This window comes from Cyprinus carpio, chromosome B8, assembly GCF_018340385.1.
Source record: "Cyprinus carpio isolate SPL01 chromosome B8, ASM1834038v1, whole genome shotgun sequence".
NCBI lineage: Eukaryota > Metazoa > Chordata > Actinopteri > Cypriniformes > Cyprinidae > Cyprinus > Cyprinus carpio.
In genome coordinates, this window is record NC_056604.1 from 820,737 (window position 1) to 843,236 (window position 22,500).

The 22,500-nt window shown below is 40.2% G+C and overlaps 1 protein-coding gene across 1 annotated transcript in view; it reads left to right on the forward strand.

Annotated features, from left to right (window-relative positions):
* LOC109074674 (dmX-like protein 1) overlaps window positions 1–22,500 on the forward strand; it is a 50,135-nt gene that overhangs the window by 4,604 nt on the left and 23,031 nt on the right. The window contains exons 4-19 of the mRNA XM_042729173.1: window positions 1–6; window positions 651–729; window positions 802–916; window positions 5,230–5,296; window positions 6,254–6,432; window positions 7,094–7,298; window positions 7,641–7,803; window positions 8,500–8,676; window positions 10,759–10,946; window positions 13,974–14,613; window positions 16,122–16,243; window positions 16,320–16,409; window positions 16,498–16,585; window positions 16,711–16,830; window positions 18,159–18,380; window positions 20,523–22,055. The exon at window positions 1–6 is cut by the window's left edge and continues 69 nt beyond it. Coding sequence (XP_042585107.1) covers window positions 1–6; window positions 651–729; window positions 802–916; window positions 5,230–5,296; window positions 6,254–6,432; window positions 7,094–7,298; window positions 7,641–7,803; window positions 8,500–8,676; window positions 10,759–10,946; window positions 13,974–14,613; window positions 16,122–16,243; window positions 16,320–16,409; window positions 16,498–16,585; window positions 16,711–16,830; window positions 18,159–18,380; window positions 20,523–22,055 — 3,994 coding nt within the window. The remainder of the gene's footprint in view (window positions 7–650; window positions 730–801; window positions 917–5,229; window positions 5,297–6,253; window positions 6,433–7,093; window positions 7,299–7,640; window positions 7,804–8,499; window positions 8,677–10,758; window positions 10,947–13,973; window positions 14,614–16,121; window positions 16,244–16,319; window positions 16,410–16,497; window positions 16,586–16,710; window positions 16,831–18,158; window positions 18,381–20,522; window positions 22,056–22,500) is intronic.

Consider the following 22,500-nt stretch of genomic DNA (forward strand, 5'->3'; position numbering starts at 1 on the left):
CAAAACGTGAGTTTTATTCTGGAATAAATGCACTCTATTAAAGCGGTCATGAATAGGGTTGGGAATCGAAAATCAATTCCAGAATCCGATCAGTTCAGGAATCAGATACTTGTTGTAAAAGTCCACCTACCAATTTCTGTGTGTGCATCTTTATTTCTTTTTTTTTTTTTTTTAGGTGGTGATCATTAAAAAATGCATTTGTCTTTTAATCATTTATTCAAAAGATTCATTCAAATACACTGATTCATCCAGTAATAAAACAAGTAAAACATTGAATCATTACATTCATAAATTCCATGAGATTTTGTTTAGTTGTCTAATACTTTTCTCCAGAATTGTGAGAACTACAACCTTCTTAAAAAAAAAAAAAAAAAAAAAATTCTAAATTTATCCAGAATCGTGCAGCTCTATTTTGCACACAATCAGCTCTTAATTGAGTCCAGTTTTTCTGTAGCCGGCTGATTTTTGTTAAGAATTGGAATCTATAAGCAGAATCACTAAAACTCAAACGATACCCAATCCTAGTTCTGAAAGTCATGGCCCAGCGAATGCATGAACTGAAAACATGTATTCCTTGAATGCAATGCATAAAATGCGTCTGTCAAATGCATGCATGTGAATGATTTGCTGTGTGTGTTTGTGCTCAGCAGAAGCTGAGTTATCATTGGCAGAAGAGCGGTCAGTTCGTCCTGCAGTCGGTCGCACACATCCTGACGTGGCACCCCACAGGTACGTGAGATCAGCGCATGCTTGTCGTGTGTGAGACGGGCCGCTGACCTCTCTCTCTGACGCTGTGTGCAGGGTCGTGTCTGCTGACGGGCTCGGCGTGTCTGCAGCTGTGGTGTGACGCTCAGTCCAGCGCAGAGACCGAACCCGCCGCTCCTCAGCGCTCCTGGAGATGCGTGTGGCAGTGCAAGTCAGTGTTCCTCATCACTTCATGAGTCTCTCTGAGCACACGTCAGTAGGGATGTAACGATTCACTCAATGACTTTTTTAACAAAATAAGATTTAAGACAAATTATTAATTAAATGTGTCCTTTTATTATTGCTTGGACAAAATGCTGCACGTTTCTATGTGGAATTGAAATATATGTACACTGCAGCAGGTGGAGCTTAAAGCGTTTCCTTGGTAACCGCTGTAAACAAAGCAGTATGTACACTGCAGCAGGTGGAGCTTAAAGCGTTTCCTTGGTTACCGCTGTAAACAAAGCACTTACGAATACTGCAGCAGGTGGAGCTTAAAGCGTTTCCTTGGTTACCGCTGTAAACAAAGCAGTATGTACACTGCAGCAGGTGGAGCTTAAAGCGTTTCCTTGGTTACCACTGTAAACAAAGCACTTACGAATACTGCAGCAGGGGGAGCTTAAAGCGTTTCCTTGGTTACCGCTGTAAACAAAGCAGTATGTATACTGCAGCAGGTGGAGCTTAAAGCGTTTCCTTGGTTACCGCTGTAAACAAAGCACTTACGAATACTGCAGCAGGTGGAGCTTAAAGCGTTTCCTTGGTTACCGCTGTAAACAAAGCACTTACGAATACTGCAGCAGGGGGAGCTTAATGCGTTTCCTTGGTTACTGCTGTAAACAAAGCACTTATGAACACTGCAGCAGGTGGAGCTTAAAGCGTTTCCTTGGTTACTGCTGTAAACAAAGCACTTAGGGACACTGCAGCAGGGGGAGCTTAAAGCGTTTCCATGGTTACCGCTGTAAACAAAGCACTTATGAACACTGCAGCAGGGGGAGCTTAAAGCGTTTCCATGGTTACCGCTGTAAACAAAGCACTTATGAACACTGCAGCAGGTGGCGCTTAAAGCGTTTCCTTGGTTACCGCTGTAAACAAAGCACTTACGAATACTGCAGCAGGTGGAGCTTAAAGCGTTTCCTTGGTTACCGCTGTAAACAAAGCACTTACGAATACTGCAGCAGGTGGAGCTTAAAGCGTTTCCTTGGTTACCGCTGTAAACAAAGCAGCGCTGCACTTATGAACTTTAATATGCTTCATACAGAGGCAAGATGAAAAGAAAAAATAGCATCTAAACTTTTCTAAAGACCGTAAGTTCCCCTCAGATATACATTCATATAAACTCCTGCCCCTAACTGAATCACGATTTGTCTAACATCTCAAACGATTTGAATCGTCACATATATGAATCAATTTTCAACTGGCTCATGGTTAATCTTTACATTCCTACACGTGAGGCAGCTCCAGTGTTTTATGCCTGAAATAGATTACCACCATTTTTGATAATAAAGTTGTAATAAATCATAAATCCAGAGAAAATAAAACAGAAACCATTAGGGCTGGGCGATTTTTCAGATTTTATTGATTAATTTAAATGTAAAGTTTTGCCACGATTTTATTTTTTAGAAATCGAGGAATCGAAATATTACCAAACGTTAGAATTAGACACTTTGACAATATGCCAATGATAACCGCAAAGAGAAAAGAACGCTGCAACCGCATGTCGGTGCACCTGATTAACTGCTCACGTGTGACGCGCTCATATCACACAGAACACACTTTTGTGTTGATAAAGATGCGTCGCAGGCAGTGGAATAGGAAACACATGCAAGAAGATGGGAGTGAACTTCTTTTAACTTGAGCGCCGTGTTTTTAGACTGCTGTTTCATGCATGAGACGCTCCAAGAGACTCGAACGCAACAGTCAAACACATCCATGTTTACATAGAAAAAAACAATGGAAAAGCAGCACAACAGAATAAAACACCTGTAAAGAACTACTACTGTACAGTCTTGGCCAAAAGTTTTGAGAATTACATAAATATTAGTTTTCAAAAAGTTTGCTGCTAAACTGCTTTTAGATCTTTGTTTCAGTTGTTTCTGTGATGTACTGAAATATAATTACAAGCACTTCATACGTTTCAAAGGCTTTTATCGACAATTACATGACATTTATGCAAAGAGTCAGTATTTGCAGTGTTGGCCCTTCTTTTTCAGGATCTCTGCAATTCGACTGGGCATGCTCTCAATCAACTTCTGGGCCAAATCCTGACTGATAGCAACCCATTCTTTCATAATAACTTCTTGGAGTTTGTCAGAATTAGTGGGTTTTTGTTTGTCCACCCGCGTCTTGAGGATTGACCACAAGTTCTCAATGGGATTAAGATCTGGGGAGTTTCCAGGCCATGGACCCAAAATTTCAACATTCTGGTCCCCGAGCCACTTAGTTTATCACTTTTGCCTTATGGCACGGTGCTCCATCGTGCTGGAAAATGCATTGTTCTTCACCAAACCGTTGTTGGGTTGTTGGAAGAAGTTGCTGTTGGAGGGTGTTTTGGGACCATTCTTTATTCATGGCTGTGTTTTTGGGCAGAATTGTGAGTGAGCCCACTCCCTTGGATGAGAAGCAACCCCACACATGAATGGTGTCAGGATGCTTTACTGTTGGCATGACACAGGACTGATGGTAGCGCTCACCTTTTCTTCTCCGGACAAGCCTTTTTCCAGATGCCCCAAACAATCGGAAAGGGGCTTCATCGGAGAATATGACTTTGCCCCAGTCCTCAGCAGTCCATTCACTATACCTTTCTGCAGAAGATCAATCTGTCCCTGATGTTTTTTTTTGGAGAGAATTGGCTTCTTTGCTGCCCTTCTTGACACCAGGCCATCTTCCAAAACTCTTCGCCTCACTGTGCGTGCAGATGCGCTCACACCTGCCTGCTGCCATTCCTGAGCAAGCTCTGCACTGGTGCACTCCGATCCCGCAGCTGGATCCTCTTTAGGAGACGATCCTGGCGCTTGCTGGACTTTCTTGGACGCCCTGAAGCCTTCTTTACAAGATTTGAACCTCTTTCCTTGAAGTTCTTGATGAACCTATAAATTGTTGATTTAGGTGCAATCTTAGTAGCCACAATATCCTTGCCTGTGAAGCCATTTTTATGCAACGCAATGATGGCTGCACGTGTTTCTTTGCAGGTCACCATGGGTTAACAATGGAAGAACAATGATTTCAAGCATCACCCTCCTTTTAACATGTCAAGTCTGCCATTCTAACCCAATCAGCCTGACATAATGATCTCCAGCCTTGTGCTCGTCATCATTCTCACCTGAGTTAACAAGATGATTACTGAAATGATCTCAGCAGGTCCTTTAATGACAGCAATGAATGCAGTGGAAAGGTGTTTTTTTGGGATTAAGTTAATTTTCATGGCAAAGAAGGACTATGCAATTCATCTGATCACTCTTCATAACATTCTGGAGTATATGCAAATTACTATTATAAAAACTTAAGCAGCAACTTTTCCAATTTCCAATATTTATGTAATTCTCAAAACTTTTGGCCACGACTGTATGTCTGATATTTCACGTCAGGCTGAAAGCTGCTGTTCATTGTTTTTACAGAACATTTATAGTTAATAATAGTCTACTGGTGTTATACCTTCAGTCATTTTGAATTTGAATTAACTTGACTTTTGAGAATTTTTTTTTTTTTTTTTTTTTTTTTTTTTAAGTATTTTCCTTGTTTTATTTCTGAACATATAATATAAGACACGTCTGTACAAGATGTAGTTGTAGTTTATACATCTTTTCTGCAAAGATATTTAACAAGTGATTTGTTTAACATCTACATCATGTGTGCTGCACTTGGAATAGAATTTTCTTTAACTCGAGGGTTAATAAAGAAAAAGTTACTTGAATCATGTTGTAGTTACATTTACAAAGTGACTAGTTAAAAATTGTAAAAAAAATTGAGAATCAGTCAAACGTTCTGAAAACATTGAAATTAAATTTTTTTGCCATATTGCCCAGCTCTAGACAGCAAAGAATAAATAAATAAATACATAAATCTGAACACAACTTAAACAGATTACAGTAAAATTTGGGAAAAATTATGTGAAATTGGTAGGGCCCTAAAAATGTCATTTTTGTTAAATGTTTAAAAAATGTTATTAAATTGTATACATTTCATGATTTCAATTAATTATTCATTTCAATTCATTTTAACTAAAAAAAAAAACAGAATTTAGAAAAAAAAAATTAAATGGATTTCATAAGGCCCTAAAAATTTTATTTTTGTTAAACCTTTAATAAATTGTTGTTAAATCAAGTATATTTCATGATTCCAATTAATTAGACATGCTTTTTGATTACTAAAATTGAACCATTACATTTTCCTGAAATTTCCAGGTGTCCAGAAAAGTAAAAGCCATATAAATATTGTTTGTCATTAGTGTGTGAAGTGTGTTCTGAGTGAAATCTCTGGTTGTTACAGGTCCGCCGCTTCCACTCACTTCATCAAGTTTTCCCCGGATGGAGAGTTTTTTGCGACCGCGGGACAGGTTTGTGTTTGTACATATATCACACATTATTCCAAGTCATTCTACTGTTAGAAAACAGGACGGCATTGTAGTCGCTGTTCACTCAAAATCTTGTCGAATACGATGCTCACGTGAGAGTCTGTGTGTTTATCATAAGAAAATATAATTTCAAATCCAGTCCGTTGTGTTGGTTGGAGCACAAGTGAGTAACGATAAACTTTTACTGCATAAAGTTAATTGTTTAAGTTTTTAACTTTGCTTCTATTAAATGATGAATAAAGAATGCACATTAAATTTTCATGTTGCGATTAATTGCTAAAGCTTTTATCACGGTATTGAAATTTAGTTGCAAAAAAAGTGTTGTTATAATACATTATAACAGGTTTAATAACTTTTTTCTTATAACAAAAATAACTGAATATTTAAAAACAATACACAAAAAATGTAAAAAAGGTTTAAAATCTTACACCAATTAACATGTAGAAGAATTATAAAGACTAATAGGTGTCACTTTAATACTATTTAAGACTATTTAAAATCATATTACTCATCATGAATCTAATTCATGTTTAAGTTTATTTATAAAGCACATTAAATTTGCTGTACAATCAAGAGGAAATACAGTAAAAACCAGAATGAAATAGAATTGGCATTAAGTGTTTAAAAAAAGCATAAACTCATAAAACATTATCATCCATGCATGCTCATAAAATCCCTATAGATCTCAAACAACATCAAAGGCTTTAGAGAAAAATGTGTCTTTGATGCTGATGGTAAATGATAAATAAATCAGCAAATTTACCATCAATACAGACACTGCATCTATTGCTTCTCCAATGTTTTCTCACTAACACAACTTGGAAGCTCAGGGCTTAAAAAAAGTAATGAGTTTCCCACTGAAACATGTTCACTCAGCTCCTGAATACGGTCTTTCTAACGTGACGAATGCAGAATTATTGAAGGCTTGTGTGGTTGCAGGACGACTGTCTGGTGAAGGTGTGGTACAGCACCAGTAAATGGCAAGCGGACGTCACTAAACTCTTCACGTCGCTCGACCTGCGCTCCGGAGCCGAGATCGACTTCTCCTTCATTTACCTGGCTCACCCTCGCTCCGTCACCGGCTTCTCCTGGAGGAAGACCAGCAAATACATGCCCAGGTGAGTACATGCGTGCTGACCGCTCTGTCCCGCTCTTCCAGAGGCGCCGCCGGAAATTTTAAACTGATTTTTAATCTCTTGTAAAACTAGATTTGATCAAGTGGTATTTTGCAGATGTCACGTAGGTGATACAAGACTCGTGCATTTTTGCTTAAAGTTGGAGACCCTAAACAGTGCTTGTTCTGCAAACATATTTGTGATGAGATCTAGAAAAACCCGTCGGATGTCGCTCTGGAATGTTTTCAGGAAAAAAAAAACAAAAATGGGTCGAATATCAGTTTGTTTTGGTCAAAATTGGGTTTCGTTAAATTATTATTCTATAACATTCAAGCTCAAGTTCAAGCTATGGACAAAATAAAAACTGCTTTGGAACTAGCTTGAACCAAGCTTTTATATGTTAAACCTATAATAGGTAAATTTTCCTAGATTGCATCAAATTTTAATGGACTGTCCCGCTTTTAATGTATGCCAAAAACCTTTTTATGAAGTAAACTCACTTAAAGATTTATTTAGTAGAATTTTTATCATGTGTTTATGTAAAAAATCTTGTGTAATATAACTTGTGTTTGTTTGTATTTATATAGACTACTTATTGTTTTTGCCATGAAAATAGCCTAAGATGCTGACATGGCTTTAAATAAGAAGATACTTCTACTTCCAGAGGCGCCGTGTGTAACGTGCTGCTGACCTGCTGCAAGGACAGTGTGTGTCGCCTGTGGGCCGAAACACTGCTGCCCAGCGACTGTCTGCTGTCTGGACTCAGACAAAATCACTGCAGCAACAACGGGATGAAGAATAACAGCATGAAGAAGAGCTCCAGCAACACCCGAGCGCAGAACCAGAACCAGAACCAGAACCCGCTGGAGGTGAGACGAAAAAATGATTCAAAAACTTATCTTACTCAGTGTTCTTGTCTTGTTTTCTAGTATACTGTAATATCTAAACATTCTTGAATCAAGATGCATTTACTGTACAACATAGTCATGTTAATTTATTGCTTTAATAAATGTGTATAAGCAGTATTTTGCTCGATGCACCTTCTCGTGGCCTCAGGAGAGAAGCCAAAAGCTTTTTTTTCCCTAACTGAAATTCTCTTTTAAATTTGAATATAATTGAATGTTGATAATATTTAAGTGCAGAATCTGAATTTAGTTTAGTCTAGTGTTCACTAATGAAAGAATACAGCAGCGTCTGCTTTGTGTTCCCAGCAGAAGCCGTCGTGGAGAGAGGAGGTGCGCTGTTTATCTCAGCTCTCCTACAGCGGTCCTCTGCCCCAGCAGCAGAACAAACACAACGCCCATCGCACCAACATCCTGCACGCCAACGCACTGTGCCACTTCCACATCGCCGCCAGCATCAACCCAGCCACAGGTAACACACACCAGACCTCCAGCCTTCACATGTGACACAGACATGACCCAAAAACTCATGAGGAGGACCTGTGTGCAGGATAAACACAGAGATGAACACTCAGTTGAGCTCAGTTATCTTTGTGTACACAGCAGTGCTTGGTTTACAGAACTGGGGTTCATGAGTTGATAAATAGCTAATAATTAATGAATTCCTAGTAAAAAAGTAAAATATTTAAAATACATTTATTTCATACCAGGTATAGTTCAAATCTGTTAATATACTGACATGCCTGCTTGATGCTTACTAATATAAAAATTATAATGAAACTTGTGCACTACTTGTGTGAATCTTAATATTAAGCCTAACATGTGTTTTAATGTCACTGTTGTATGAACCTTGAATAATATCAGTCTTTAAATGCTAGAGTGTACCTGAAGTATAATTGCAATAGTTGCACTTTAGCACAATTAAAGTACATTAAGTACAAAATGAGTTGCTCTAATTTAGCAGACTTTAAGCATGCCAGTTTAGTATACTAAAAGTACAATAGCAGGGTATTTTTATTAAATGCATAAATATGTAAATGCTGTTGCTCTGATATCCCATCTCTCTGTAGCTCCCCAAACCTGCTGTCAAAATACATGCAGGAAGCAGTGACCCTTGTCTGAAGACAGATAATGTGAGTGTGAATGTGATGGTGATGTTTGTGTGCAGACATCCCTCTGCTGCCCTCCATCTCGTCCATGAACGGCTCTGATGAGGAGGAACCGGGCGGCCCGTTCACCGTTCACTGGCTCAACAACAAAGAGCTGCACCTGACGCTGAGCATGGAGGTGTTTCTACAGCAGCTGAGGGGCAGCGGCGAGCAGAACGGACCCACGGAGCGCTACGGTACCGTGTGCATCATCTGAGCCATATATCAGAGGACAGGACTGGTTTACGTTATGTGAGAGAGACACTAATGTGAGCGTACAGAGCAGGATGTGAACCAAGATGAGGCAGAACTGTTTATTAAAGCGACAGTTACATTTACATTTAGTCCTTTAGCAGATGCTTTTATCCAAAGTGACTTACAAATGAGGACAATAGAAGCAATCAAAACTAACAAAAGAGCAATGATACACAAGTGCTGTCTCAGTAAGCCTAATGCAGTACTCGCAGCAAGGGTTTTTATTTTTAATTATATAATAAATAAAAAGAAAACAGATATAGAAAAGAGAATGGAAAAAAAGAAAGAAAACAGAATAAATAAATATTAATTAATAAAGCATTCAATGATAATGTGAAACGTGGATGTTTTATAGTTTAAAGCATGTAAAGTAAATAAACTAGTCTTCATCAGCTCAGCTTTTTATATAAACCGTGAGAAACCATAAAAGCGTCAAGCTCTCGGTCCACACGTGCTCATAGCAGCGGCTCATCGGTCTTCGGTCCGAGTCGAACTGTTTCCTGGTTCAGTGACTGCTGGAGGAACTGGAGCTGAATCAGTTCATTCATCACAGGATCAGATACGCTGATATTTCAGCTCGTTTCCAGTCGCAGTGACTGTCGGGCGTCTGGAAGTGAGTTCTGATCGAGGGACTTGTAGATCTGTGCTGATTCAGACGATCTGATGAACTGGTTCAACTAGTTCACCAAAAAGAGCCAATTCAAAATAATGATTCATTTGTGAACTGAACATCACTCCGGAAGCTTTGTCTGAGGCTCTGGATCACAGCTAACAATGTTCAGTTTCTTGCACAGACTGATTGTTTCACTTCATAAGACCTCAATATGTATCGTCAGGAGCCGTGTGTGTTTTGCCTGATATGCTTTTTTTTTTCAAGTTTAGTTTATTTCTAGAGCAGATTTAAAAACAAGAGTGGTTGACCAAAGTGCTGTACATAAAGGGTCGTAAAACAAACAACAATAAGGTACTGTACATAGTATTGTACATTACAGAGATATATATATATAAATGTAAAAGGTTAACAGAGTGCTGTCTGTCAGTCAATTAAAAAAAAAAAAATTAGCACACATTTTCCTGTAATTAATCATATTTAATTGCATATTTATATATTTATATTGTCATAATTTCACATTGAACCTCCAAATTTATGTAGAAACAATAAAGAAAGTATATTTTAAATATGTGTTTAATGGCAATTTTTTACTAAGTAGCCTGTTATTAATGAAAAATTGTTTCCAATAATGCTACTGGTGTCTCTGCTGGTGTCTCCATATCCAATATTACACCCTGGTTTTTAACAGTGGATTTAACACGTGGAAGCAAAGGGCCCAGATCAATGTTAGAGACCTTGTTAGAGACAATTTGGACCAAATAACATAACAGTGAAACGAAATATTATGTGAATATTTTATGTAATTTTTTTTAAATATGATGTTGGATGATATTTTTATCATTTTTTGTTTTATGTGTGTCTAATCTGTATGTGAAACTTTCTGTGCTGCATTTTGGCCATGACTCCCTGGTAGAAGAGATTTATATCTCAATGGGATAATTCCTGGTAAAATAAAGGATAATAATTATATTTCCGGAGAATAGACCCTAATGGGAGCATAAACAGGGAAAACAGCATAGGGCCAAGGATAGAGCCTTGAGGGACTCCAAATGGAAGGGGAGCTGATGAGGACACAAAGGCGGACAGAAAAAGTCCTGTCTGTTAGATAGGACCTGAGCCACTCCAAAGCTGTACCCTTAATGCCAACAACATGTTCCAACCGGGAAAGTAGGATATTATGATCAGTGGTATAATTTTTTTTTTATTCTCAAAGTGCCGGTAACCATTGACTTGTATTATGTGAATCACCAAGGAGCACAGTTTCAGCTAAAAATCTTCTTTGCTGTTCTACTTAAAAAATAAGTCACTGTCTGTGTGTTTGCAGTTTTATTGATGGCCTTTCCACAGTCATAGGCCTGTGTGAACAGCATGTGAGGATCATATGAAGCTGAGCTCTTTCTGTTCTGAGCAGATGCTGATGAGGAGGGGAGCGGTGCTGATGCTGCGGCTCTGGTGGATCATCAGGTGGATGTGCTGCTGGGCGACTGGAACAGAGCAGCAGACATGCTGTTCAGCATCCACCCGATGGACGGCTCGCTGCTGGTGTGGCACGTCGACTGGCTGGACGAATACCAGCCCGGCATGTTCCGACAGGCACAGGTACAGACGCAGGTCCTGGGAGAGTTTGTGTTGCAGACATGAGCGATTCCTCACATTATGTCTAGAAACAACTCAGAACATGCTGTAACCACACATTTCTCCCTAGCAACCGCATGCAATCTGCATATATGCTGGCAAAATGAGTCGGAACGAGCAAATTTTCAAAATTAGTATTTTTATTTGAGTTTCTCCATTAAAATAGCTTCAAACTCATGTGTGACTTGTTGAAATCGGACACTAAAAATGATTGAGCTGCAGCCGTTTGAATGCGATGGAATCAGCAGAGTTCATTTTGAGAGAAATAGAGTTAAGGATCCCGAAGCAAAATCCCTTAGCAACGTTGCATATTTTCCCCCAGTTCTTTTCTTAATAATAATTACTGTATTATTAATCACAGTATTGCTATTTTTTTATTTTATCTTATTTATTAAAAATAACAAAGATGGAAATAAACAGTAGTTTAATCAAGAGTCTTTTCTTTTAATGTCTGGTTAACACTGAGACAGATCTATATTAGGACCTGCTGTAATGCATGGATCTGATATAACGCTGCACATCAGATTTGATCATCAGAACTGTTAACTAAACGTTCACGTAAGACATAACAGATGATGTTTGTGTGAATCTCACCAAGACATTTTTCACAATAATGTACTTTATAGAGAGACCGTGTGTCTTATGCATGCGCTTTGTAAATGTCAGTCAGCGCGATTGTTTTGTTTTCATCAGCATGGGTTTGAAAATCATATTTCATGGGTTTGGACTCATGTGATTGAGAATTCAATATGAATATTCACAAAGCTGGAATGAAGTGCTTTACAACAATAGATCTACAACTTGAGAAGCAGGTACTCCTCTCAGAAAACATACAAATAAAGATGATTTTAGAGGTTTAATTACTATTTAAAGCATTGGGATCGCTAGAAGAGGGCTTAATGAACTCATTTTTGTGAAAACCTCAAATTTGACCAAAACTGAAATGTTATTTTTTATTTATTTATGTTTTTTGCCTGTAGCTCAAATTTAGACCATGCACATTCACACTCATTGTGCCAGCACGGCTCACATATGCAATCTGCTAAATTACTAAATGTAAATGCATAAACACTATTTCGATACTGAATGAATCCACGTTTGTGAACGAATGATTCAGTAACTCATTCATAAAGACAAGTCACTTGCCTCGTTTCTGAATGAATCAGCTAGGGCTGAAACTAACGATTGTTTTGATAATCGATTACTTGGCCGATTATTTTTTCGATTAATCGGATACCCCCCCCCCCCCCACACACACACACAATTTTCTTTATTTTAATTTTATTGACAAAAACACACTATTCCACATTCAGCCCAATGTCCTTCAAACAAACGTGCACCTGAAAGCTATGAAAACAGACCGTGCTTAACAATTTATTAGACCACCTGTCATAATAGAGAAAACACAAATATTTTATATATCTGTCAAAAAAAAGGTAAATCTAAAAATTTATATTGGGCAAATAACAAACCGAAACAACTAAATAGTATTTATTCACATAATAACAGAAATGGCCTCCTTTGCCTTTGATAACAGCTTGCTGGCATTGTTTATGTACTTTTTGACTAATTGTGTATCTGAATAAAAAAAACATAAAGCACTTGACCATTTTTTCTGCCTTTCTTTCATAGATAACAGCAATAATTATGTTAAAGCATTAGAAATAGCTTACTACTGTGACTAAAGAGCTTACGCATATTGGAGGAGTAACCAATACAGAAAGCTAAACAATGATTTTGGTGATTACCAGTACTGTATGTTAAGAGCAGCAGTGGCACAAACCTTACAAAACTGGTTAAGAACCTTACATACATCTGTTTTAATAAATTTGTTAATCACTGTAGGCGATATAGTTTAAATCTCTAGATCAAAAATTAAAATAATAAAGATAATGAAGATGAATAAAATCACAGTAATGTTCTGCAGGAACACTTTGATCAGTCAGTCATATCTTTATCCTGTAAAAGTGTCTGACATTTATATTCAGACAGTTACACACTGCTGTCCCTTCAGTTTCTAGTACTCTCATAAAGTACTCGCACTGCATGTTGACTTTTAAACATAAATGTAATGTTCAGCAACAGATATTTCAGCACAGTGAATGTTTTTGCGCTGAATAGTGTCTCCCTCGTCTCTCTGTGTTTCGTCTGTTTAACGCGTGTCTGCCGCGCTGCTCTTTCAGTAAAGATTTCAGCTTAACACAATCTGTCAGGATGGGCCTTTATGCAAAAATGGAAAGGCTTGGGTGAATTTTTGACATTTACAGATAAGAATATGACCGTTAACTGAAGGTTTTTTGCGCTGAGGACGCACACACGTATCTGTCAAAGTGACTGACAGGGCAAGTAATTACGCTAATGCATCAACTTGAAGCTTAAAATAAAGATTTCTCATGTTTTGGGCAGCCTGGATCACATACTTTTCCTGCAGGAGCTCATTCTATTTTTAGATGCATTTTTGTCCATAGAAGTTCAGTGCTGTAATTTGATGCGACAAAGAGAAGTATGAACACTGATCACAACAGAGTTGCACTGTCCAGAATGTTTGTGGTATAAATGTGCTTTTTTTACTTTAAGCATACACTGTCTTTTTCCTTTTTTTTATTGTCAGAGTGCACCAGAACGCTTTATTTACATGTTAAATTCTCCACATTTTTCTTCTGGGGAGGGATGCCCCCACACCCCCCTACAAGGGTCATATTCCAAATTATGTCACTTTTTTGACCTCTTGTGAGTTTGCTGGTATGCTCCTTTCTGTTTCTCCCTGACACATCATGATCATTACTTCTGCCGCTGCGCTGTGGCAAGCTTTATGCCTGCGCTTGAGTGCTTATTAGGCTAATTAAAGCTGCATTATTATGATTTAAAGGGGATATTAAAAAACATGCAATTAGTCGACTAATGCTTCAAATGAGCGGCTACATGTCGACCAGACAAATCTAAGGCAGCCCTACTGATCTTTCATTTCTGAAGAGTTCTTTCTGTTCCCAGGTTTCCTTCGTGTCCAGGATTCCTGTGGCCTTCCCCACCGGCGACGCTAACTCTCTCAGCCGCAGCGTGGTCATGTACGCCTGCAACAGAAACGTAGACCTGGCCATGCAGCACGTCCGTCAGCGTCCCGCGGGCCTGCCGCACTCGTCCTCCTCTGCTCTGATCGGACTGAGCCAGAACAAACCCTCCTCCGGCAGCCTGCGTCTCAGCATCTTCACCCCCAGCGTCCTGATGATCTCCAAACACGCCGACGGCTCGCTCAACCAGTGGGCCGTCAGCTTCGCCGAGGACTCGGCCTTCTCCGCGGTGCTCAGCATCTCTCACAAGTCACGCTACTGCGGTCATCGCTTCCACCTCAACGATCTGGCCTGCCACTCTCTGCTGCCGCTGCTGCTCACCACCTCGCACCACAACGCCCTGAGGACGCCCGCCGCCGCCCTGACCGCCCCGGCCCGCAGGAGCAGAGTCTCGCAGGACCCCAGCGCCGTCTACAGCGAGCTGATCCTGTGGCGGGTGGATCCGGTCGGGCCGCTGTCGTTCTCTGGGGGCGTGTCGGAGCTGGCCAGGATCAACTCTCTGCATGCCTCTGCCTTCTCTAACGTGGCCTGGCTGCCCACGCTCATCCCCAGCAACTGCCTCGGTGAGGACCCTTCCTCATTCCTTAGATTCTGACATAGAAGATAAACTCACTGTGGAAACCAGGGGCCAGTTGTTCAAATGCAATCTGATCAGATTTTGGCCATCGGATTGGATCTAATCTTGAAAATGAGTTGTTCAACAGAAAAAAATGATTCAGAATTCGGATTAGATAACAAAAACCAATCTGGGTTTTAATCTGGATTAAATCCTCAATTTTAAAACTGGTCCAAAAAATGCAACATTTGTAACATTTGTAATATATCCTCAAATGCCCAAACAGAAATATTATATTTAATTTAAAGTTTTCCTTTTTTAATCACTGATTGTAAACTACATTGGCACAATCATCAGAGCTGGACCAGTCAGAAGTAGTTCTGTGTGTAAACGCAATACAGAACATTGGCACCCCCCCATCTCATTTTTTTTTTCATCAGCATGTCCCTTTAGGGGCTCCGTAGAGCACTAGTAATCCAGATCTGTAAATCAAAAAAGTGTGTATCTGGATCAGGGTGATCCAATCCAATTTTGCTTTGAAAAACCGGCACAAAAGTAAGATCCTGATCCTGGATCACAAAACATGGGATTTCCAAATCCAGATCATTCTGATCCAGATTAAAGGTTTTAGACAACTGGCCCCAGGGTTCATACGAGGTGCTTAAAGGGGTCATCAGATGCCCATTTTCCACAAGTTGACATGACTCTTTAGGGTCTAAAGTCTATAACATACTTTGGTTAAACTCTCTCAGTGGTAGTGTAAAACAACAGGTATCTGTATTTTGTCTCATCTTTTGAGCTAAGAGTATTGTCATATTGTCACACCCCTAGTGTCTATGAGCGTGATATAGCTCATAATTTTCCAAGTGTATGATATAGCTTTCATTCTTCAGGTCAATCATATATTCATGAAAATATCAGTTTGAAAAAGGAAGGCGATAACTGTGCCACAGTATCCTTTCAAATGTTAAAGTTGCCACAGTCTTTGCATGCTTTGAATGTGCTGCGCTTTATTTGTACAATTATGTTTTATTCGTATATTTATTGGAATTTGAAAGATAATAACGTTATTGTTTGACAGTCGTGATCTCTGATTTCAGTCGTGGAAAACCAAAAAAAGTAGTGCTTTAAAAGTCCCGGAATTTTATTTTGCGGTATCTGTACGAACCCTGGGAAACCTTTTGAGTTTAGATTAGTTCAGTCTGACAGTCTTACGTTAAAAATAGAAAGCAAGAGTACAGTACAGGAGAAAGCACTCTGTGTGCAGATTATTTGTGATATTTTCAGAGATTTTTAATGAGCGAGTGGAAAACATTTACAGGAAAGCATCCCTGTTCAAACCGAGTCTCTGCTGCTTGGAAATATTTATAGATGTGTATTCAGCTCATGAATATTTAATGTGCATCTTTAAAACTTTAACTGGCGAAGCCTTGCGTGTGACGCATGTCTGTTCTTCAGCTTGCAGCTGATTGGATGATACTGTTGGTCTATTCATATTTCATTTCCTTTCCAAAGGTGTGTATGGGAACTCACCCAGTGCCTGCTTCATCGCCAGTGATGGACGCTCGCTCCGACTCTATCAGGCCATCATCGAGGCCAAGAAACTGCTGAGTGAACTCTCCAACCCCGACATCTCCGTAAGAATGAGCCTGGCTGTTATATCAGCATATCAAACAGCAGAGTCCTGCTTATCTGTCGTGTGTTTGTTCCCAGAAATATGTTGGAGAGGTGTTTAACATCATCAGCCAGCAGTCGACGGCCAGACCAGGCTGCATCATTGAGCTTGATGCCATCACAGACTTTGTACGTATAAGATCCACTACAGAATAATGGGATGATCTAACACAAGAGCATCATGTTATTTCTCACGTCTCTCTCTCTGTTTGTTCAGCAGGGGAAAGAGACGCAGCTGCTGCACGTGTTCGAGGAGGACCTGATCTTGGGAAGCGAGAAAGTAGACGACTGCCTGCAGGATTCTGGTACGAAGTCATTCTCTCTCTCTCTCTCTCTCTCTCTCTCTCTCTCTCTCTCTCTCTCTCTCTCTCTCTCTCTCAGCGTTCGTTGTGTTTCTGTGCTGTGTCATGACTGCTTGTCCTCCGTTCAGTTCCCAGCCGGACGCTCTTCTCCGCTCGCTTCTTCCTGGTGGTGGTGGAGATCACTCCGAGCGGCAGGTCGCTCCTGCACATGTGGCATCTGCAGCTGGATGCGGTTCCCGTCGTTATGGGTTTGTAATAGATCTTATGGTATAAATGGAAATGTAACAGGTTACAGATTACAAATTACCCTACTTAAAATGTAATAAGTAGTGCAACTTTGTCAATTACTTTATTAATGTAACTGATTACTTTTGAGTACTTTTGAATACTTTTCTAAATTTCTAAGGAATGTTTTCAACTGTTAGTCATTTTCAGACATGCAGGGGTTAACCTTACAGTAGTCCTCAACACAGATTACTGTCAGATTTCATAATTAAGATGATAAAAGTTGAACACATCCACCAAAATCAGACTTTATTGCTGCCTTTTACTTTGAGACTTAAAGTTCAATGCAGACATTAAAAAAAGTTGTATGATGCATGGGCTTCATCTTTTTTTCTTTTTCTATACACAGACTCTAGTCCATATTGAGTTTTGATTCAAGTGTACTGACTTACTTTTGATCTATTCATCCAAAATATGGCATATTCTGTGACAATCTGTGTTATAGGAGTGAAATCATAGAGCCGTATGTCTCATATTTTAGAATAGTCGGTGCAATTTGGGAAAGAAATAAATTAAATCTGAATGGCGATGTGTGTAAATATTCAAATGTAACCCCCTTTGTAATCGTTAACATTTTCATAAATTACTAATTTAATTACACATTTTTTCTTAGTAACTATAACTGATTACAGTTACATTTATTTTGTAATTAAATTATGTAACGCCGTCACATGTAACTAGCTACTCCCCGACACTGAAGGTGTTTAATGTGACTCACGCTTGACTGGACTGTGAAAAGTGCCAGATTGGAGTCAGACATGAATGTAAACAAAGCCTTAATAACAGCATGAGCACTGCTTTAATGATTATAATTAGTGGTCAACCGATATATCGGTCAGTGATTTTTTTTCTGTTTTGGCGACACTCAGAAAATTAGACTTTTATTTTGACAGCGCACACAATTTACCAGATTACTGAACACACTCACTGTTAGTTACAGTGTTTTTATTCATATTTTTAACAATTTCTTTATTTGTGAAAAATACTGTGTGAATTGCAGAATCAAAAAATTGCAATTTAAATAAATCTTTTTATTTTGCAGTTTTTTTTTTTTTTATTGAAGTTAAAATTTTTAAAAATATAATATTATGCAAAATAAATACTAATTGTTGTTATGCATGTGTTTTTACTATCTTTACATATATATATCGGCTTTATATTGGCATCTGCACTGGCCATCAAAAAATCCATGTCAGTCAACCACTAATTATAATGTCACCCATAAAGGAAAGACAGAGCAACTGATTGATGTTTCTGTCAACTGAACTGCAGTTTTGTGTCATTCTTTCAGAGCAAACTCAAACTCCAGACAGAGAGAGTGTGTCTCCATCACCCGTGAACAGCTCACAGTTTAACTTTGAGACGGTCGGCTCACCACAAACCCCGAGACCCAAGCTGAAGACGTCTAACCTCCAGAGCGCCTGCCGCCTCGCTCTGACCAACACTAAAGTCTTCAGCCAGGAGCTGGATCTGCCGCAGGGCGTTGAAGTCATGCGTGTATCACCTGCTGCAGGTGACCACCTCCGTGTACCTTTGATGATTAGATAATGCATGATGTTCTGATTATTTCCATTATGGCCTTTATTTATACACCTCTTAAAAACGCTTCACAACGCTTTCCGCAAATTATGTGAGGAACTTCTGTATAACAATGAGTGAAATATATGCTGTATGAACACAATTAATACACTCTTTCAAAAACCAGGTACGGTGAGGTGACATTATTCACTCACCCTCTACTCAGTCTTCATCCAACATGAAAGAAAATGTAAAAGTGTAAAAACATTAACAAATTACTACAACAAGAATAACCCCAAAACTTGATCATTTCCACAGCAGTATTAAATATCACATGTCTGTATTATGATACATTGTAACGTTTGCCAAAAATGTTAATTAACCGAAACATTGAGTGATTGCTATCATTTTATACAGACGATAAATATTATACGTCAGTGGTTTTCAACCTGTGGGCCGCGGCCCCCTAGTGGGTCGCGATGGTATTGAAGGTGGGCCGCCAATTACTATTAAAATAAATAATAATATTGTTAATATATGTAAAAAATGTCTGAGTCATAACATAATAACATCATTTCATATATATAATTAAATAAGCCCGAGTTATTTTCTGTTCATTGCCAGTTCATTCTAGGGCTGTGCGATAGAAATCGTCATAAAATCACGATTTGAGCGTGCGCGATTTCTAAATCGCTTTATAGCACGATTTTCCGCAGCCCTGACCTCCCGCAGTATGCCATCCGATCTAATCAGAATCCAACGCGCCTAGCGCGAGAACAGATGTGATGCGCCTTTTTTTCCGAGCCCATGTTAACGGATCAGAGTGTTTACACTGCACGCGGTAAAAGGCTAGAAATAAAAACGTGCGAAAAGAATGAATATCTAGCACATGAGCATAGAGAGAGTTGTGAGTGCACAGGACACAGTTTGAGCGAGAGAAGACACGTTTTGCACACTCTCTCCGGCGAGAGCAGCGTGTATCTGAGCACGCGTGTCTGGTTTTGTGACAGAGCAAAAGAAATCTGCGTGCGTGCGGACATTAATTTAATGTGCTTTCGCGTTACAATAACGCGCTCTCGCTGCTGCTTCTGCACCGCATACACATACTGTATACGCACTGCAGACGGAGTACGTGTGAACCTGTATAATGTATAACAAATCTATTTCAACACCTGAGGCACCGCTACAATTAATGAGCTCTCTGAACAATGTATGGCAAAAAAGAAAAAACGTCCCTGCACACAGGATTTATTTATTTATATTTTTTTGCCATAAGTCTAGAAATTTTGTTACACCTTTACTATAGTGATTATTTTGACTTATGTCTGTTCTAGAGACGTTACAGCTTTTTGATAAAGCTCTAATTGGTTTTCTTTTGGAAATATGTTTCATATTCACACTGAATGCATTTATGACTGTAAAGCATATCTGTGTGTGTCAAAATTGTGAATAAAATCGAAATCGCAAAATTGATCAAAGAAATCGCGGAAGGTTTTTTTTGTCCATATCACAGGCCTAGTTCATTCAATAAATACAGTTAACAATCTAGCTTCTGAGTACTAAGTTATTAACCCAACAATAGCGGGGTCAGTTAACTTTTTTGCAGTGGGTCGCGCAAACATATGTGTTTGGTTGTGTGGGCCGTGAGTTGAAAAAGGTTGGGAACCACTGTTATACGTTATATAAGTCGATTAGCATTGCATTATAAATATACATAAAAAATACCCAAGATTTGCTTGAAGAATACATATAAACCATATATTTTGTGCAATCGTATGTTTATTGTCTACAAGTTTCATCAGTTAAAATTTCTCTATCTGCATTTTATTCAGTGAAAACTGGATGCGTTTGTCCATGTTAGGGATTTAATGCAGCGTCGTCAGTGCTATTACTTCTGTGATGCATGTGTGGAGTGTCTGCGCAAGAGCGCCCTCTGGCTTCCAGTATGAATTAAACATTATGTGTGTGTGCTCAGTAATGCTCACAACAGCCTATTTAGGGTAAAAATAGGAAAGAGACAGGAAACAGGATTCCCTGAATTATCGTCATGGTTATCGCAGTAAATAGCAGAAGTTACCATGATATATTTTTAAGCCCATATCGCCCAATCCTAACAAACATCACACTTGTGTTGCAGGTCATTTGAGCGCCTCGTCTCTGCAGCCGGCCGGACGCTCTCCGTATCTGCTGGCCACGTCCTGCTCAGACGGATCCGTCCGGTTCTGGAGGTGCAGCGCCGTCTCTGACCCCGATGGCTCTGCTGACCCGTCATACGTCTGGGAGGAGTGGCCTTTGCTTGTGGAGGAGGGCGAGGCCAGCAGCAGCGCTCTGAGTGTGTCCGGTCAGCTCATGGGTCTCAGCTGCTGTCACACCAGCAGAGTCGCGGTCGCGCACCGGAGCCACGAACCCATCATGCACGTCAGCATCTTCCAGTGCGACTCCACCGGAGGCTCCCAGTGGATTCTGGAGCAGACGCTTAAAGTCTGTAGCTCCGACAGCCCGAGCGCTAACGACTGCTTGAGTAACGGTTGTTCAGTCGTCGGCAGTAAGAGGCAGGTCCACTTAGACTGGGTTTCCAGAGAAGATGGTTCTCATATATTAACCGTGGGTCTGGGATCCAAACTTCACATGTACGGGATGCTTTCTGGAAAGCCTCCAGATCTGGGTCTGTCTGACTGCAGTAAGGAGCGCAGCTGCTCTCGATTGGTGCTCCTCCGAGTGGTGGATCTGGTGTCGTCCGTTGAGGGTTCTCTACCCATCCCTGTGTCTCTGTCTTGGGTGCGAGATGGCATCTTAGTAGTCGGGATGGACTGCGAGATGCACGTCTACTCCCAGTGGCAGCCGCCGGCTCCGGTCAAACTGTCACGCACTGGTAGCGTGACGTCGCTTAACTCAGTGGTGAAGATCGAGGGACTTCCTTCTAAAAAGACCCTCACCAGATCCATGACTAGTTTGGCACAGAAACTCAGTGGAAAGAGAACCGTGTACGACCTCCCGGCCGAGATGGAGGATTCTGGGTTGTTTGAGGCGGCGTATAACCTGTTTCCTACTCTGCCCCAGTATCATCCAGTGCAGCTGCTGGAGCTCATGGACCTCGGGAAGGTGCGCCGGGCCAAAGCCATCCTGTCCCATCTGGTGAAGTGCATTGCTGGGGAGATCGTGTCTATGAAGGACACTGAGATTAACCAGGAGCGGCGTCTGCGCTCACTCACCATCAGCGCCAGCGGAAGCACCGCCAGAGACCCGAAGATGTTCAGCAAAGCTGAGAGCTCCGACTACACCGAGATCGACTCCATCCCGCCGCTGCCTCTGCACGCGCTGTTAGCCGCCGACGAGGAGACGGTCTCTAGTGCCAAAGAACGATCGGAGAGCGTGAGCGCTCCCGGCCAGAGCGACACTTACGACGAGCTCTTCCAGACCTCCGGGGTCAGTACAGATGACATGGACCCTTTCGATGGAGATGAGGAGGATGCAAACGCTAAAGTCATTGATCTGTCAAAGTACAGCCCTATGTTCTTCGGCTCCGAACATGCACAGGTGTTATCTGGACACCTGCTTCACTCCAGCCTGCCGGGCCTGACGCGGATGGAGCAGATGTCTCTGATGGCTCTGGCCGACACCATCGCTTCCACCAGCACCGACTTCGGAGAAAGCCAAGGGAAAGGCCAAGGTTAGTATCTTTCACTGATGTAGTTGCAGTTTTTATTTGTAGGGACATCATTTGTGTCATGATAGAAGGCACCAAAAACATTAGAACACTAGTATTTTCAGCAGCTTAAAATGGTTTTAAGTCAGTTATTTCTATTTTTTGCTGTAGCTGTATTTTTACCTCCAAAAGCGGCACCTAGTGGCAAAGAATGAATTAGCATTACATTCAGACCAATGTGAAAAGACCAACAAGTGCATGGGCAATATGCTAATGGTACATGTCAACATGCAACAGCTTGGGATTCATTTTAAAAACGACTCGTTTCAGTGATTCAGAGTCAACTCTTTCTTTTGAGAGACAATAACTTTATACACGGTGCACTTTCAGATTTAAAACTTTGCAAGATGTTTTCATTCACTTAGAGCTGTGTTACACACTGCATGAAAGGGCATTTTTAAAAATCCAT